Source organism: Colossoma macropomum, unplaced genomic scaffold (assembly GCF_904425465.1).
Source record: "Colossoma macropomum unplaced genomic scaffold, Colossoma_macropomum, whole genome shotgun sequence".
In the NCBI taxonomy this organism is placed as follows: domain Eukaryota; kingdom Metazoa; phylum Chordata; class Actinopteri; order Characiformes; family Serrasalmidae; genus Colossoma; species Colossoma macropomum.
In genome coordinates, this window is record NW_023494795.1 from 24,312,734 (window position 1) to 24,331,354 (window position 18,621).

At 40.8% G+C, this 18,621-nt stretch overlaps 1 protein-coding gene across 1 annotated transcript in view; it reads left to right on the forward strand.

Moving 5' to 3' along the window:
• Positions 1-9,727: 9,727 nt before the first annotated feature.
• The window catches only part of kif26aa (kinesin family member 26Aa), a 40,078-nt gene continuing 31,184 nt past the window's right edge, over positions 9,728-18,621 (forward strand). The window contains exons 1-2 of the mRNA XM_036581957.1: positions 9,728-10,348; positions 16,594-16,786. Coding sequence (XP_036437850.1) covers positions 10,332-10,348; positions 16,594-16,786 — 210 coding nt within the window. The 5' untranslated portion in view covers positions 9,728-10,331. The remainder of the gene's footprint in view (positions 10,349-16,593; positions 16,787-18,621) is intronic.

Consider the following 18,621-nt stretch of genomic DNA (forward strand, 5'->3'; position numbering starts at 1 on the left):
CTCTTGAGGGCCTAACCAATGAGAGAACTCGTATAACTGTCTGTGATACCTAGATACCACAGAAAACTGGATGATTTTCCACTGGGTGTTTCAAGAATTTAACCTATTTGTTACCAAACAAAACTTAGCAAGAAAATAAGAGTAATACTACAATACTTGCAGAGTTTACACGTTGACTATTAAATAAAAAATAATAACAATAATAATAATAATTATATTTATATAGCACTTTTCATGCCGGTTGCAGCTCAAAGTGCTTTACAGACAGGTGATAAAACATAGTTATAGAAAAGATCATTTGTACTTAATTAGAACTTAAAAAGAACTGCAGACATTTATTTTTTTTTATTATTCCATTAGAAGGCCCTAAGGACTGCCCACTGCCAGTTTACAAACATAGCCGTGCTTTTATAAGAATCAATATCAGGAAAGTCTAAAAGACCAAGATAGCATTATAGCAACTGTCTAGATTTTGCGAGGCTCCTAAAATATGAGAAACTGGAGTCCTCTTTCATCAAGTGGTGATGCATGGCTGCCTAATGGTTCAGTTGTAGCTATTTAGTGTCTCATCCTTCCTTTGTGCACAGTTATGCTTCAGACTGTTATTATCATTCAAATGTGAATACTTCTCATTTAGTGTTTAACAGTTTAATTTATTTTATGCCAACAGAGAGCCCTCACCCTGGGAATTGAAGGCTTTCCGAAACAAGTCCGGTGTGGCTTCTGCAATCATTTCACTTTGAAATTTATTCACTGTAATTTATCGGGTTTCAAGCTGGCTATCTGCCAGAAATACTCTGTGTACCCCCTCCATTCCTCTCCTTCTAGCCCCCTCTCCTCAAACCACCCGCTCTCCCTCCTTTCACTGATACCCCCTATCCCTCCCCCAGCCTCTCCTCTCATGAGGTACTCGCCTAATCCTGCCTCTCTCATTTCACACCCTATGCTGTCACAGATGAATGCTAATAAGATCACTAGAGATTACCTGCTTTTCATTTTTAAAAAGCCCCCCCTGCATTTTAACCTTTTATCGGGGGGTTAGCCACATGAAAAAAACATGGCCACAGTAGATTCTCAGTCAAGAGGGTTGAGGAAAAAAGATGAAGAACAATAAAGGAACACTTCTCTTCCAGATATTGACAGAGGCGATGGGTGGCAGCCCCGGAGTCTCCGAGCTGGAGTGTTTGATGTTTTCCAGTCCGGCATTATTCTTGTGAAAATGATTGGGAGGGTTGAGCCGCTAAGGGGGCTGATGGGGTCTGACAGCCCACCCCTCCATGGTGTAGTGGAGGAGAAAAACGAAAAATGTAGGTTAGCTCAATAACAGAGCCTTCTTGTTCTTATACCAGCTGAGCCCCTGCAGCTCACCACCATCAACAACTGCTCAACCTGTGGGTGGTCACATTAGTGTTAATGTTTGATTAGCGCTAGCTTCTCGCTTGGCCTATAGCTGAAGTCCCTCATGACCAACTCGATCAGTAACACCATGGGGAGGCTTTATTCGAAGCCCGAGTTCTGCCAAGGTGCACCAAAATGGGGTCAGACTAACCCACCGAGTGTTGATTGTCACTAGCAAAACCAGACATGCTAGCATGCTGTGAGAAGCTGTGCCCGGGCATGGTGCTGCTGCCCCCTGGCAGTGCACAACAAAAGCGCCCTGTGTCCCTCGGGGCAGGACCCCACACGTGAAACATCATCCAATAATTCATGCAGAAGTGCCCCTATAATAAGCAGCTGTCAGCTAGCATAAAAACAAAGACCCTAAAAGTAAAGAAAATGGCCAGCCAGCAGTTTGTATGCAGACATTTAGACAGGTGAGGCAAGGAGGTGGTGTTTGCAGCGTGTCATTCAGAGTTCAGTCACAGTTGTCTAGCCCCCATGCTGTTTGTTTCAGTGTTTTTAGCCTAAGGCTCCATTGCTTAAGGCTGCACTGCTTACTTAGAGATGTATTATCGGCTTCATTAGTGACAGGAGACTCTCAGGGCAAACAAAAGAGATCATGAATTGATCAACCTAACAAGAGGCTCCATAATATATAAGGTTTTATAATTTAAGACCCCTGCTTTGCCATAGATTTTTATAAAAGAATGAGAGGCCTAGTGACATGAGGGAATCCAACAACAAAGCAATATTCTTGTGTATTGTATTGATCCTGAAAGGCTCAACAAAAAAAAAAATTCACAATTTTCCACTTACTCTGGATGTAGTCGACCAGCCAAGACATGTTTGGTGTCCAGATATTGCTCCTTTAGTTTAGCGCTAGAGTTGCAAGGCTAATACTGCTAACACAAGAGAGAGTGCTAACAAAAAGTTAATAGACACCCAAATCTTTTACTTAAATACAGCTGCAAAACCTCTCTCAACCCTCTTAAACTGCATCCAGTTTTTCATTAAGGTTGTGCAGACCTATTGATGTGGTTTGTGGCTCAGCACAGCTTACTGTGAGCTATGAATATGAACAATGTTTCATTGTCTAGCTGCACACTTTAGTCAGCCATTTCAGACAACAGTGTTCTGGAGAATTCTACTTCCCCCACCAATTCGGCCTCCCCATGTTTGTCACACAGGCATTTTGATGCCAGATTAAATTAACATTTTCTTTTCTATTTTTAAGCATATGACTTCAGTTACAAAATTTAAGATCATTTATAAATAGAAACAGTGGAAACTGTGAACATACTATGTAGCATCCGTACGGCTGCGTAATGTGTATGCGCACAACAGGCAGTCACGTTTTGTCACCACACCTGTTGCCTAAAATGGCTGCCCTTAGTGTTAGCTACATGGTACAGTTCTGTTCATTTTTATAGCTCATAGCTCATATGTAAGCCATACTGTGTCCTAAAACACATCCACAAGTTTCTTAACTTAATGAAGACCTGTGTGCAGTTTGAACAGGTTGAGAGAAGTTCTGGGGATGTATTTACAGATAAGATTTGGGTGACTATTGACTTTTAGTGTTTGTTACCAACATTAGCCTCACAGCTTTTGCACTAATCTAAAGAAGTAAGATTTGTATATCGAATGTGTCTAGGCCAATGGACCACATCTAAAGTTAGTGGAAAATTGAGTACATTGAACTTTACCAAACCCTTCCTTTAATAATCAATATTTAATTTGCATGAAGCTGCTAAACATGCTGTTTGATGCACTCTAGAACAGAATCTAGAGAGATCTCCTGTTCAGATAGAAAGCTCTGTTCACTGTCACGCTAAAGAAACATAGCGAAGGGGTTGATGTGGAGCTTCTCCTGCTATGTCCCACTACAGCTGAAACTTTTCTTTTCAAACCTTCAGTCTTACTGTATATCCCAGTAGACCAGAACCTCAGACAGTTCCGAGTTTTTAGTCATATTCCTTTCAACATTCTTCTCATCTTGACTATGGCTTTGGCAGCACATTTGAATCAAAATGCTCATGGTTTATATATTTTGTGGACCATTATCCTCTACCTTATTAACCCACTAACTTGTTAACTAACATTTCTCAAGCATATCTCAAATACAGCTTCACTGAAGCACCCTCATGAACAGTGTCGAAATGGGTGTAGATTTCCACATGCATCATTTTAAAGCTGACAGGTGGGTTTAGAACAAATAAAAAAGAGAATATCTGAAATCCTAATCAAAAAGAGGGCTTAACTGTCTTTTCATTCTCGCACCAGATCACCATCTACCACAATGACGTACATTATTGTACCTGAACACTTCATCTCAGTCTTATTCACAGACCTGGATTGGATCTATTTTCTATTTAAGCCTCCCTTCTAGAAAGCCAACGTATGACCTCTTATCAGTCAGCCAATCCTCCTGTTGCTCTAAGCACCTGTTTTAAGCCATAGTTGTCTGATTAAATTCTGCTTTTGAAATAGCTTTCCATTTAAGGACTTACGGCTGCAGTAAGCCCATACTGCTGCTGACCTGTCTGGGGGACAAGCCAGGGGGTCAGCCCTGTCTAGTCAGGAAATAGGTAGTACATCAGCGTGTCTTCCCAAAAATGATTCTTTGTAACGATGCCTTGGAGGAACCGTCCATATTTTCCCTAAAGAACTTTTAAAAGGTTCCTTAAATGAATGCTCCCACATTTTACTTCATCTTTATCTACTGCAACCATATGGTACGACCGGTTACTATGGACAATAATCTCGACACATTTTCCTGTACTTCCCTGAATCATCCATTGTAAGGTTCTTTAGGGAGACAAAGGTGGTTTTTTGTGGCGTCGCTCCAAAGACCCCTTTTTGGCACCTTCATTTTTAAGAGCTTTGTCAGTTTGTTTGCTACCTTAGATTATCATTGGTCTTTCTGAATGTTGGTCTGATCTAAATCAGTGGTGGAAGAAAGCAGTGGTCAAAGAGAAAAATCAGGATGTGTTAGCTGTGGTTAATGATTAGACATTACCCAGTAATGAGCCTTAGGACTGCTGTGGAACTGTAGAGATTTGAGACCAATTCTCTACAAACGAGCTAATGGCTACCTCACCTAATGACCATCAGGACAGAATAACCTTCACTAATTTGACAAACCTTGAAAGGACTCCATTGAGCAGGAAGCTAGCTGTTTGAGCCTCAGTCAGGTTACTTAAGTGCTGTCTTTTGTATTTGTCTTCTCTTTCTTGTCCCAGTCTTTATCAAAGGACTTCTGCAATTGGTCATTTTGAAAGCACACATTTGTGAAGCCTTAAAAAAGGCACAGAAAGTTGTTGGAAATAAGAAATATACAATGTATTCCTCAGATTAAGAGCAAAGTTCAGCTATATCAGAAAAATAGCTAAAAAAACAAAATCATGTATGAAAAAAGAACAATAACTAAAGAAACAAGATAATCAGAAGATGTATAACCAAGGGTATTGGAAAAGCTGCACACATAAAGACTGATAATGTGTGTTTCTATATGCCTCTGTGTACCACCACAAGGGTTTGAAATAAAGTAGTCAAGATGTGATTAATGTGTAGACTTTCAGCTTTAACTCAAGAGGTTTAGCAAAAATGTTGCATTAACCATTTAGGAATTACAGCGATTTTTACATAGTCCCTCCTTTTTTACGGGCTCAAAACTGACTGATGTACAATTTCATGGCCAGATGTGGCCTGTTCACTTGTTATTTCATGACAGATTAAAGAGATAAAAGCTCTGCAGTTGATTCCAAGTGTTAAATATGCATTTAGTTGCTGTTCATGGAAACTCTCAATATGCAGTCCAGAGAGGTGTCGATGCAAGTGAAGGGGGCCATCATTAGGCTAAAAAACAAAACAAACCTTTCAGAGAGGTGGCTGAAACTTCGGAAGTGGCCAAATCAACAATTTGGTACAGTTTTCGGCACAAAATAAGGAATGCATTGGTGAGTTCAACAGCCCCAAAAAGCCTGGAAGATCAAGGAAGACTACTAAAGTGGATTTTTGCAGAATTCTTTCCATGGTGAAGAAAAAACACTTCTAACATCTTGCAACATCAAGTCAAGCCAAGGATATTCTACAGGAGGTTGTTGTATCATTGTCAAAGTCTACAATCAAGAGTCGCCTTCATGAATGTAAATACGCAGGGTTTACCACAAAGATGCAAACCACTGGTAACACTCAAGAACAGAAAGACCAGATTAGACTTTGCTAGAAAACATCTAAGAAGGCCTGACAAGTTCTGGATTAGGATTAACTTGTACTAGGATGATGGGAGGAGAAGGATATGGAAAAAGAAAGAAAGGGCTCAAGATCTGAAGCATGCCACATCATCTGTCATACATGGTGGAGGCAGTGTTGTGGTGTGGGCATGTATGGCTGCCAGTGGAACTGGGTCACTGGTGTTTGTTAATGATGTGACTGCTGATAGAGGTAGTAGGATGAATTCTGAAGTGTATTGAGCTGCACTTTCTGCTCAGATCCAGTCAAATGCTGCAAAACTGATAGAACAGCGCTTCACAGTACAGACAAAACATACCAAGAAAGTAAGCTAAGAACTTTTAAGGCGAAGAATGGGAAGTCTCTTAAATGGCCGAGTCAGTCACTGATCTCAACCCAAAGCTTTTCACTTAGGACAAAACTGAAGGCTGAAACACCCACAAACAAGCAGCAACTGAAGGTGGCTGCAGTAAAGGCCTGGCAAAGCATCACAAGAGAGGAAACTCAGCATTTGGTAATGCCCATGGGTTCCAGAATTCAGGCAGGCATTGGTAAAATAATCTATGTATTTATAATCATGTTAGTTTGTCTAATTGCTTTTGATCCTGTGAAAATGGAGGGACTACATAAAAAATGGCTGTAATTCCAAAATGGTTTATGCAATATTTTTGTTAAACCCCTGGAATTAAAGCGAGAAGTCTACACTTCAGTCACATCGTGGCTGCTTTATTTCAAATCCACTGAGGTGGTGTACAAAAGCAAAATTACAAAAATTGTTTCACTGTCCAAATACTTATGGACCTGACTGTATATACAGTCGTGCATATAGGCTTGCAAGGATCTCTGAGGCTGAAGTTCATTATAAAAGTTGAGAGTTTGAGTGACAGTGTTGGTGAGTCATGGCCTGGTGTTTTGAAATTAATTGCTGAGCCACAAAAAATCTCCAGTGTCATGAGTAGCTTTGTGAAGTATAAGTATGACTCACTTGAAGGATTTCTTCCCTCAGATTTCATTCAGTGTGAGCTAACCAAGCAGTCTAAGCAGGTCTAAGCTTTAAGCACTGTCAAGTTGACCAATAGCCTCATAAGAAAGCACCGGGGAATGGTGACAATTGCTGGACCGGGACTGGTTCCAAGGTGCACACATGGCAGAGACTACAGGCTCTCAGTCATCCTTTTCTGCCAGATGACATGGAGTGTATTAATTAGGTTCTAGAAATTGAGTTTAAATTTATAGGGTTTTCTTAAGAGCATCAGTGTTCTTCATCAGAGCACATATTCATCATGACGACATGACATCATTAGCATGTCATCATCAATTATAAGAATCAAATCTTTTAAAGGGGAAATTCCACTGTCAGAAGACATGTGAAGGTTAACTGGTCCATTTGGGTAGCTTCTAAAATGACTGTAATGGGATTGCACACATCACAATCCCTGGCTCCCATTCTCATTGAGGTAAAGAAAATCAGTCCTTTTTTCTACACTGCATTATTTCACATCAGATCACTCTAAATGACCTTGTTTACATCTTGTTTTCATTGATTGAACTATGCAGACATTTTGCAAAATTGATGGAATAATATGAATCATTTCTCACTTGAAGCTCATTGAAACATGAAGTGCTGGCAAAAGTGCAGAGTCTAAACTTTCAAAGTTTCCAAAGTTTCCAAGCAAGTGGAGAAATGTGTAAAGACAAATGAGAAAACTGCAAACTCAGACCAGTTGATTTGGATTGTAAACTCATTGTAAATATTATTTATTAAGCAACTAATTTGTAACCTATATATAATTATTCATGTACTTGTGCAATTACATTTAAAAGGGATAGCCAAAGTAATAGTAACTATAAAGTTCTAAGAGTTAGCAGTCATGCCAAGCATCTTTATCTACTAAGAGTACAGTCAAGAATTTCTATGTTAGTGTGAGATCTTGTCTCGGTTTAGTTAGCTCTCATTAGGACAGTCTTAGGGAATGGTCATGTTCTTCTAGTTGGATATTCCAAAGGTCAAGAAGAGCAGTTGGAAAGGGTGCAGTACATGGCCCTGAAAATGATCTCAAGTTAAGGCACACACCACTTCCATCACTAAGAGAAAATGCTGCAATTTCCCTTTTGAAAGTTGATCGACCTGGAACATGCATTATTGTCAAACTTTTTTTTTTTGAATGTTTTAAATGTTTTGTTGACTTTTAAGTGAAAATCACACTTCTGTTTAGTTACTGTTTATTTGCTGAATTTAACGAGAGTTATATAAAAATAATAAAACAAAAGATGTTATGGCACATTTTATATTGAATGTTTTCTTTTTTCCAATATATTAAACTCAGAAAACAAATTGAAATTGTGAAATTTGCAGAAAACTGACATATTTGATTTCATGTTTTTTCATGAATCTTGTAAAGGAGTACTTCAGATTTCCTTCTGTGAAACTCCTTAAATAAATGTACTGTTTATTTAGTGTTCTGGAGAATTTAGCCTGAGAGCCATTCTCTGTGTTTTAAAATAGTTAACTGAACTGATATGAAATCGTTATTGGAGACGTTGTTGAGTGCCTTAGCTTGGATGCAAATGCCCTGATTAACATGTCATAACTCACCTATTCCTCTAATCCATAAACACTCTTTGTCTGCTGTGTCCGCACATTGATTTATCCATCAGCACTGCTATCCATCCTGCTGTAATCATCCTCCCATCCATCTCAGCAGTTTTAATGTGTGGGCTACTCTGGCTTTCTTTGTTTTCTCCAGACACCCTTTCATTTCTCTTATTGCTGTCTGTTATCCTGGATCATCAGTGCTCTTTTGTTGCCGATTGTTGTAAGTAAGTGATAGAAAGTAGATATACATGCTGTTGTATGTACACACACGCATGTGCACACGCGCACACACACACACACACACAACACACACGCGCACACACACACACACAGACACACTAACCTAATCTCTTTGAAGTCCAGCAGAATGAGCAGAGGGGGCTCCTCTGCGCTCATGAAGTATTCATGTCATACGATGTGCGGGTGTACATGCCGTATATGTGAGTGAACTGTGTTTGGAGGGTTGAGAGAAACACTGGTAGGTGAATGTGTGTGTATGTGTGTGTGTGTGTGGGTGCGAGACAGAAAGCACATGTGTGTGAGAAGACCGCGCTGTCTATCAGAGTGTCTTTGCGCAGCAGTTGTGCACTGCTGCGGCTGAGAAGTGAGTGGGAAGGAAGGGGGCTGGGTTGGGAGGAGAAAGAGTGTGCGAGATAGAGAGAGAGGGAGAGAGGAGAGAGAGAGAGAGCGAGCAAGAAGGTGAGAGCGACGCGCAGATTGAGGAAGACGTGGAGCGGAGCGGGAGCAGAGAGGAGAGGGAAGAGGAGGGACCGTTGGACCTCCGCCAGGGTTTCCCAGCAACAGTGGCAGCAGGAATCGCCTCCTTTTCCCACCTCCCGGCGGACCTGCTGTTCCGCTGTGGGCTTTTCCGCCCTCCTGGACTCCTGTCATCCTTCAGCGAGAGGAACGAGAGGGAAGCGAGGGAGCGCAGCCCAGCAGAGTGGAGAAGGTGAGGGGAAGGCGCGCCCCCAGCCTGGACTGAACGCAGGGGTGAAGTGAGGGTTCAGGAAAAGGGAAAGAGAAGGAATGAGAGAGAAGAGGGAAAAAAGTAGAGTAAGTGTTAGAAAAATGGTTTCTTATAACACAGTATAGTATTTTATAGTAGAGTGTAATATTGCATAGTATAGTATAGTGTAGTATGGTGTAATATAGTGCAGTATAGTGTAGTATAGTATACTATAGTATAGTACAGAATATAGTACATAGTATACAGTATATTGCAACCCTGAAAGGGACTACATTGAAGGAAGTGGGGTGACAGAGAGAGAGAGAGAGAGCAAAAGGCAGTAGAGAAAGAGCTGGAGAGAGGTAGAAGAGAGGAAGTGGAAAAAGAAGAGAGAAAGAGAATTAGAGAAAGTGAGAGAAGGAAGAAGAGAAGGAGATAGGCGGTAGAGGGCGAGAGCAGAGAAAGAGAGAGGGGCAGTAGAGAAAAACAGAGAGAGGCAGTAGAGAAACAGAGAGAGGGGCAGTAGAGAAAAAGAGAAACAGAAAGAGACAGAAGAAGTGGAGAAAGAAAAAGGGACGAGAGACAGTGTGAGAGAGTGAGAAAGAGGAGAGAGAAGGAAAAAAAGAGTGAAGGAGAGAGAAAAAGAACTGTAGATAGAGATGGGTAAGGTTAAGTGTCACAAATGGAGCCACTGGTGAGACAAACTGATTCAGCCAGGTGCACAAAACTAAAGAAGAAGCACGTTTGAAAAATTCTTGTACTCACTTCCCGTCACCTGTAACCATTTTCTGGACGTAATTGGTGCTTACGCAGCAGGTCCTCCTCTGTGACAACCAGAATGCTCTTCTGCAGGATTCGCTCTTAGGCTGGGAAACATTTTCCAGGCTCATTATGAGCTTTCATGACATGCTGCTGCTTTGTGCTTTCCCACACTGCCATATGGTTTGTCCATCTGCTTCCTGCTTGACTTACCTGTGTCTCTGATGAAAGCCCCATCCTCCAGCACACACCTTTCACCCCCACCCCTGGAACCCCTGACTCAGCCGCCTCCTTCCCTCTGCCTAACTCTACCCTGGATGTGTTGGAAAGCATGGAACGCTCTGGCCAAAGTGTGGAACAGATGAGGAAAAAGTTGTATGTGTCACTTCTGTGCTGTTATGAACTCTAAAAAGGACAATGGATTGGAGAGAACTGTGAGTATACTCATTGCGGATGTTTGCTTGATTCGAGGTGTCACTGTCTGCCACTGACCGATTTTGAAGTGCTTTATAGCAGTGGTTCTCAAACAGGTCATCATAGACCAGTGTTTTTGCTGTAACCTTACGTGTTGCAAGTTAGGTTGGAGCAAAAATCTGGGCTGTTTGGGGGTCCCTGGGGAAGAGTTTGAGAACCACTGCTTTGTAGTATAGATGCTATTTCTCATTTCAGCTGTTTGAAAGTGTCAGTGAAAGTTTTTTAGCTTAACCTATTGACTGGTCTGGCTTTAACCACATAACTCTAGAGACAGCTTTCCCAGACCCAGTCTACATTTACGCTACATTTAGCCTGTGGCGTCATATTTTGCACATGTTTCACCTTAGCCCTAAAGACTCACCATTTTATTTCAGTTTATGCCCAAATGTGGTTGAAATGACAGTCCAAAAAAGAAGTCTTAAGTGAGAATTGTCATAGTGAAGTACCATTACCATTACAGTGTAGTCCAAGACTGAGCTTAATCCATGCCAAAAAAAAAAAAGCCCTGGGCTTTTTACTTCAATATTACCCCCTGAAGTGGTCCAGTCTAAACATTTATTACACACTTTCATAAACTATAAATAACTCAGACAATTTGCATTGTAATGAGTGTAGTTGCTGAATAATAGGCCTTGGGAGATAATAAGTGTGAGTTTTTAAGGGGTTGATCATAAGCCAGTACTATGAATTACTCAGCAACAATGAACCATAAAAGCAATATGTAAGATGTGTTGTCTGGATTCTTTGATCGATTTTCTTTGCAGTGAAGTTTTGTAGATGCTCCTGATCCAGTTTTTAAAACCTGTAAGTGGTTTCCTGTAGTTGTGCATGTAGAGGCACAGGAGCGGGATTTAACAGGTGGCTGCACTTTGGCAAAGCCTAGTCTAGCATATCTGAGCTCAGTCTAGCATGGTGTTTGCTTTTTTTAACCCACATGGGTCAGTAAACACTGTCGGATATCTCAATTTGGTGTGCAGTGGGTGTCAGGGCTGCTTGGTACATTAGATTCTGCTCTACTTGGAGAGAGTACAGAGCTCTTCAGAAGCCTACTGTGCTGCCTGGCTCAGTCCCATGAGTGGGCGTGGGTTCTTCTTTTATGGTGGAGTACTGTGTGTGTGTGTGTGTGTGTGTGTGTGTGTGTGTGTGTGTGTGCGCGCGTGTGTGTGTGTGTGTGTGTGTGTGTGTGTGAGTGTGTGCTAGGTGAGGTTTCACTCAGGGAAGGCTTTTGTCTACAGAGGTGGGTCTGGGGCAAGAAAACCCACCTCCTCTCTATCTGCTTTTCATTCTGCTCTTGTTTTCATCTGATTGCCCTGCCTCCTCCTCAGCCTGCCGCCCTCATTCACACCTCTGATGGAAATTCAATATTTCTGCCACAGAGAATAGAACTGAGCGTTCAGGAGAGTACCGCTGGGATGCGTTCACCCTCCATCCATTTGATTTTTGCATTATTAATGTGGCTGTATAACGCCACAACTCCACAAATGTTTATATCATGCTAAATGCTGCAGATTCTCATCTTGGGTGATTTAATTTGCTGCTGTATTCTCTCTCTCTTGCCACCCCCCCCCTCTCTCTCTTGTTTCTCACTCGCTGTCTCTCTCTCTCTTTCTGTCTTTTCTCTCTCTCATTTCTCTCTCTCTCTCTTGCCCTCCCTCTCTCTCTCATGCTTTTCTCTCTCACACACTCACACTCACTTGTTCTCTTTCTCTCTCTTTTCCCCCTCTTCAATTCTCTCTTCTCTTTTTATCCCTCTCTCCCTCTCTCTCCTTCAATATCCATCTCTCCCCTTCTCTCTCTCTCTCTCTCTCTCTCTCTCTCTCTCTCTCTCTCGTGTGGTTTAATATAGCTTCGTTGACAGGACTGTATCAAGTACATTACTGTTAAAGCATAAAATTGAAACATTAAAAACAACAACAATAAAAAATGAAATTGTTATTATTATTAATAATATTATCATAATGGTTAATAATAATAATAATAATAATAATAATAATAATAATTATTATTATTATTATTATTAATTTTATTTTTTTTCTCACTTTCTATCTGCCTCCTGTTGTCTTTCTCTCATCACACACACACACACACACACACACACACACACAAACACACACACGTGCACACACATACACACAAGTATGTGCACACACTGCCTGTTTCTCTCTCTCTCTTTCTCAAACAGACACACACACACACACGCCCCTTGAGACTCCCCTCAGCGTCCTTCACGGAGGCTGTAATTACACAGTGTATTCTGTGATTTTACACCCCTGAAGAGACTGCACTGAAGGAAGAGGACTGATAAAGGAGAGAGAGAGAGAGTGAGAGACAGGGATAGAGAGAGAAAAAAGAGAGAGCAATGGAGTGAAAGACTGAAGAGAGAGAAAGAGAGAGAGAGAGGAGGAGAGGCAGAGGGAGTGAAAAAGTGGGAGGGAGTGAGAGGAATAGAGAAAGAGAAAGAGATAGAGAAGAAGAGAGAGGGAATGAGAGACAGACAGAGAGAGAGAGAGAGAGAGAGAAAGGGAAAGAAAGAGTCAGAGGGAGAGACAGACAGAGAGAGTCAGTAATCGGCCAAAGTTTGTAATGAGCTCAGGCTGCTATCCTCAAGCACGCTCAACTGCATGCTGGGAGCACGACACACATCATCATCACGTATCTTTATGTTGTGTTTATATATTACAGTCTTTACTGTATAAACACAGATACACTTGACTTTTGACAGAATAATTTCCAACATCTGCCAAAGTGTGTTTGCTTTGCAGTCAGGCTGCAACTCTAAAACACAGCTGAGAAAATAGCACCAATCCCCCAGTGTTCTTCATGCACAGTTTTTCATCCATCACTCTGTGCCCAAAATGCCCAGTATTGTGTGTTGTTCCCTCACACACAGATACACAGTTTTGTCTGTATAATGTCAGGGCAGGATGTGTTGTCATACATACACTATATGGACAAAAGTATTGGGACACACCTCTTAATCGTTGAATTCAGGTGTTTCATTCAGTCTCATTGCCACAGGTTAATAAAATCAAGCAGATAGTCATGCAGTCTGCCTTTACAAACATTTTTGAAATAATGGGTCAATCTAAAGAGCTCACTGAATTTGAGTGTGGTGCTGTAATAGGATGCCACCATTGCAGCAAGTCAGTTCATGAAATTTCTTCCCTCCTAAGTATTTCACGATCACCTGTGAGTGGTATTATTGAAAAGTGTCAGCGTTTAGGAACCACAGCAACTCAGCCGCAAAGTGTCCAACCATGTAAAGTTACAGAGCAGGTCGCCGGGTGCTGAGGTGCATAGTGCATAAAAGTCACCAACTCTCTGCTGGCTTAATAACTGCAGAGCTCCAAACATCCTCTGGCATTAACATCAGCACATAAACTGTGCAGCAGGAGCTTCATGGCATGGGTTTCCATGGCTGAGCAGCTCCATGCAAGCTTTACATCGCCAAGCACAATGCCGAGCTTTGGATGGAGTGGTGCAAAGCACGCTGCCACTGGACTCTGGAGTAGTGGAAATGTATTCTGTGAAGTGACAAATCACGCTTCTCTATCTGGCAGTCTGATGGATGAGTCTGAGTTTGGCAAATGTCAAGAGAACGTTACCTGCCTGACTGCATTGCGCCAACTGTAAAGTTTGGTTTAGGAGGGATAATGATATGGGGTTATTTTAAGTTCCAGTGAAGGAAAATCTTAATGCTTCAGCAGACCAAGACATTTTGGACAATTGTATGCTTCTTGCTTTGTGGGAACAGTTTGGGGAAGACCCTTTTCTGTTCCTGCATGACTGTGCCCCACTGCTCAAAGCAAGGTCTATAAAGGGCATGGCTGGGTGAGTTTGGTGTGGAAGAACTTGACTGACCCACACAGAGCCCTCACCTCAACCCCATCGAACACCATTGGGATGAACTAGGACAGAGATTGTGAGCCAACATCAGTGTCTGACCTCACAAATGCTCTTCTTGATGAATGGGCAAAAATTTCCACAGACACACTCCAACATCTTGTAGAAAGCTTCCCAGAAGAGTGGAAGTTGTTATAGCTGCAAAGGGGGGACCAACTCCATATTAATGCCTATGGATTTAGAATAAAACGTCATAAATGTTTCTGTAGGTGTAATGTGTAGGTGTCCCAATACTTTTGTCCATATAGTGTATATATATTATCTTTGTATTATCAGTATGTAAATGACACATATGTATTGTAGGGGTTAGCGATATGGCAACAATACAATAAAACAATATTTTACGACATTTTCATGATCTGCTATATGCATCAGTTGGAACAGGCATAAAAAACTGTGGTGCCTTTTTTTGTAATGAAACATGCTTTTCTTAAAGAACATGTGTTCTTTAAGTACTGATGATATCCATCATCAGTGGTATGTTAAATAAAAAATGAGAAAATTAAAAAAACTTAAGCTTAAAAAGCTATTTATTTTGTCAGTAAGCATGTAGTCAGTTGGTGCTGATGGAACTGAACAAATCTATGCAGTTGCTGGGGGCGCTGAGGAGAAATCTGTTACCAAAGTCTCTTCAAACTCACAAGATATCAACAATGTTTTTTGAAAATAGGAAATTCTTGCTTCTATTCTAATGAAACATGGTGTTTTTTAACATATACACATAGGCATATACACACTGCTTGCCCAGATCAACAATTTTAAATAATGTGCTTTGGTGCCTAAGACTTTCGCACAATGTGTAAATATTTATATGTATTTTCTAAGCCAAAGCCTAAACCTATCCCTAACCTTAACCTCAGTTAGCAAAAGAAATTACTTTTCCTTTCATTTAAATACAAGTTTACAAAGAACATTTTGATCCTGACATTGTCAGTTAGCCCTGTTTTTTTATGGTTCTCCACAATGTACTGAAAATGCATGAAAACCAACATATACACAAACACATTGCACCACTAGCATTTACCAAGGTATGTGATGACTCATACACTTTTTATATATGTATATGCTGATGCGCTCCTCTGACTCGAACTCTCAGGCAATCGCAGTTCATAGCACTACATATGTTACAGACGCCCACATCACTAACCCCTCTCTAACACACACACACACACGCACACACACAGCCCAATGCCCCTGACACACATTTAAGTGTTGTCACATATACAGTGTTGGAGGTATATAGTGCCCCTTCTGGCCTCGTTGTGAACTACTCCCAGTCATTTTTATGCTTGGCTTTTTTTCCAACACAGCAGACTGTAGAGTTACATATACAGCAAATATTGAAGCTTAAAGTTTCCGCGCTTTTTAATACCACTTTCCTTATCTTTCAGTCATGGGTTTGTTTTTGATCCTCTGAACTTGTGTCCTTTGCATTTTGTGACAATTTCATTACAAATGGACTAATAGAAATGCTCCAAAGTGACTTGGAATGAAACCTCTTACGTTAACTTGCGTGAAAAACTAGGAATATTTATCCCTTGTAAAGTTACAATTTTGGAGATACATGTTTTTCTATGGATTGCACTGATATGTTTAAGGTGGTGGGATTGTGACTAATTGTGTGTAAATATGTGCCAAAGATGACAGAATGTAGATTTCCTGCAGAAAAACAAAAAAAACTAAATGCAAATAAAGAAGTATTAAATAAATAACTACCTTTGACTTAGATATTTCACAATTTGAGAGATTTTTAACCATCAGTTATTTTGTGAGCATTATTTTAAGAATGATTACTATTTTAAGAATTTTTACTTTGAAAATAGTTTGGAAGGCTAATGCTAATGCTATTAGCATCTATGCTAGCTTCCACAAAATGAGTGATTTTGCTCATTTTCACACTTGAAAGGGAAAAATATAAGCTTAGCTTGGTTCTACACATTATTCTGTGCAATTATTCTGAGTTTGTGAGCGTAGTTACAGCTAAAATTAAGCTAAGCAAGATAGCAAATGCATCAGTTTACACTTACAAGAGAAAGAAATTTAACGTTTGCTTGGCTATACACATGATTCTGTGTAAATGTGGACATTTTATGAGTGTGTGCAGTGCAATATTTTACTTCGTGTCAAGGTCAAGTCCAAAAAGTTCAGCTAACTAGCGAACACGGTAGCTAATTAGCCAAATTAGAGAATATTTTTTAGACATTTCTTGGTTATTATGACAGTTTCATCAAGTATATAGAAAATAAAGTAGAACAAAAACCACAAGCCCATTGTGTCTTATGTCCTGTGTTTCTTTTTGCAGAGCTGCTCAGAAGCTGAACCTCTCTAAACGGAAGAAGCCCCACCCCCCACCTCCCCCCTCACCACCTGACCCGGATGAACCATTCTTCTACACCGAGGGTTTCAGTGCCACCCTGCAGGTGTCCCCACCACCTGTCCCACCATGCCTGCTCAGAGCCGGCTCAAAGGTCAAAGACAGCCCTGGAATGGGAAAGGTATGGTCATATTTCAAAGCTAATCATTTAGACTATGTGGTTTTTCTTTGACATTTAGGACATAATAGGGCACTCTCATGTATCATGAAGCTTACGTCAACATTTTCTTTGGGCGGCAACAATGCACTGCTTTATCTGATTACTTCAGCTGAAGAACATTAAATTTGGCCAGTTGTCAAGTTAGCATCAATACAGACTGTGTTTGACAGCTCGGGACAGACCAGTTGTCCTCATTCCCAGGCTGCTGGAATTCCAAGAAGCTCCTTTGGAATACCAGACACATTTTTTTGATAGCCAGTGGGAGTGGGAAAAACTGTCCGGTCAGAAGGTCATATCAGAGGGCCTGTGGATGAAAGAGGAAGTTTTCTCTCAGAATGGGCATCTGTATGAGTGCTCGAACATACGGAGGTTGGATTGGGAGTTATTGAGTTATTGGGAGCTTTGTCTTGGAACGATCAGAAGGAAAAATCTGTTAATAACCATAAAAGCGCATTGTCTGATGAGAATGAATTATAGACACACGCAGATATGCAGCAGCATACTTGACATGCCCTTGCATGACATCATGTCAGAATGTTTCTCATTAAACTTCTTCTGACATGTTTCTGAATTACTTATGAGTTATCTTGATCATTTCGCAGCCTGTCAAATCAATGCTATGCTAGTATCGTTTACTATTCTGTGACACTAGAACTATCTTTTACCCCCTTAAACTTCAACAACTACAACAAATTATTACTATTATTCAGCAACTACTACAAATTATTACCACTAAAAAAACACACATATACTAAAAACTCCAGCAGCACTGCTGTGTCTGATCCATTCGTACCAGCACAGCACACCACCACATCAGTGTCATTGTAGTACTGAGAATGATCCACCACCCAAATAATACCTGCTCTGTGGTGGTCCTGTGAGGGTCCTGACCATTTAAGAACAGAGTAAAAGGTGGCTAACAAATTGTGTGGAGAAACAGAGGACTACTGTCTGTCTGTAATTGTAGAACTACAAAGTGCACCTATGTGGTAAGTGGAGAAGATTAAATGGACAATGAGTGTAGAAAAATGGAAGTACTTAATGACATAGCCAGAGAAATGTGGACTCACGGAGATGTTTGACGAAGAAGGACTGCATATCAGTGGACACTGTGATTATACACTCTCTCCATTTAGAATTCTTTCCAAAGTATTTGTTTCACCCCACAAATAAGCCTGCTAGCCCCGTCTGCAGTCAGCTGTATCATGCAGCAGTGGGGTCTTGCGGCCTGTTGCTGCCACCAAGCCAGAACATTGCTGAAAAACACTGCTTCTGACAGCATGAATGACTAAATGGCTGTAATCTATACTGCACTCCAGCAGAGTCTGACACTTGGAGATGTAAGTGTGAGTGAACAGTGCACATATGAAACAAAAGACAGAAATTCTAACATTCAGACGAGCCAGAGAAGCTGCTTTGTGCCTTATTGGTGACACAAAACACAGTTTTACCTAAATAAAGTATTTAGATGGGGAATTGTATAAATATCAGAACTTATAGTTAGATTAGAGTTAGTATTGGTATTGGATGGGAAAAAGTGGTATCTATGCATCCCTGTAGTTTGCAAATAATAACATAATGTTGATAAACCTAAAAGTAATGAAGTTAGCTATATTATGTGCTTGGCTAAGTACTACTGCACACTATATTTTGGCTTTACTCTGGTTATGTCAACCTAGTGTGTGCCAAGTCCTGGTGTTGAATCCTAGGATGAAGTAGTGTTGTATGCTACACATTAAATGAGTGCAGAGAGATTACACTGAAGTGGATTAGACACGGTCCTAATATAGCACCGC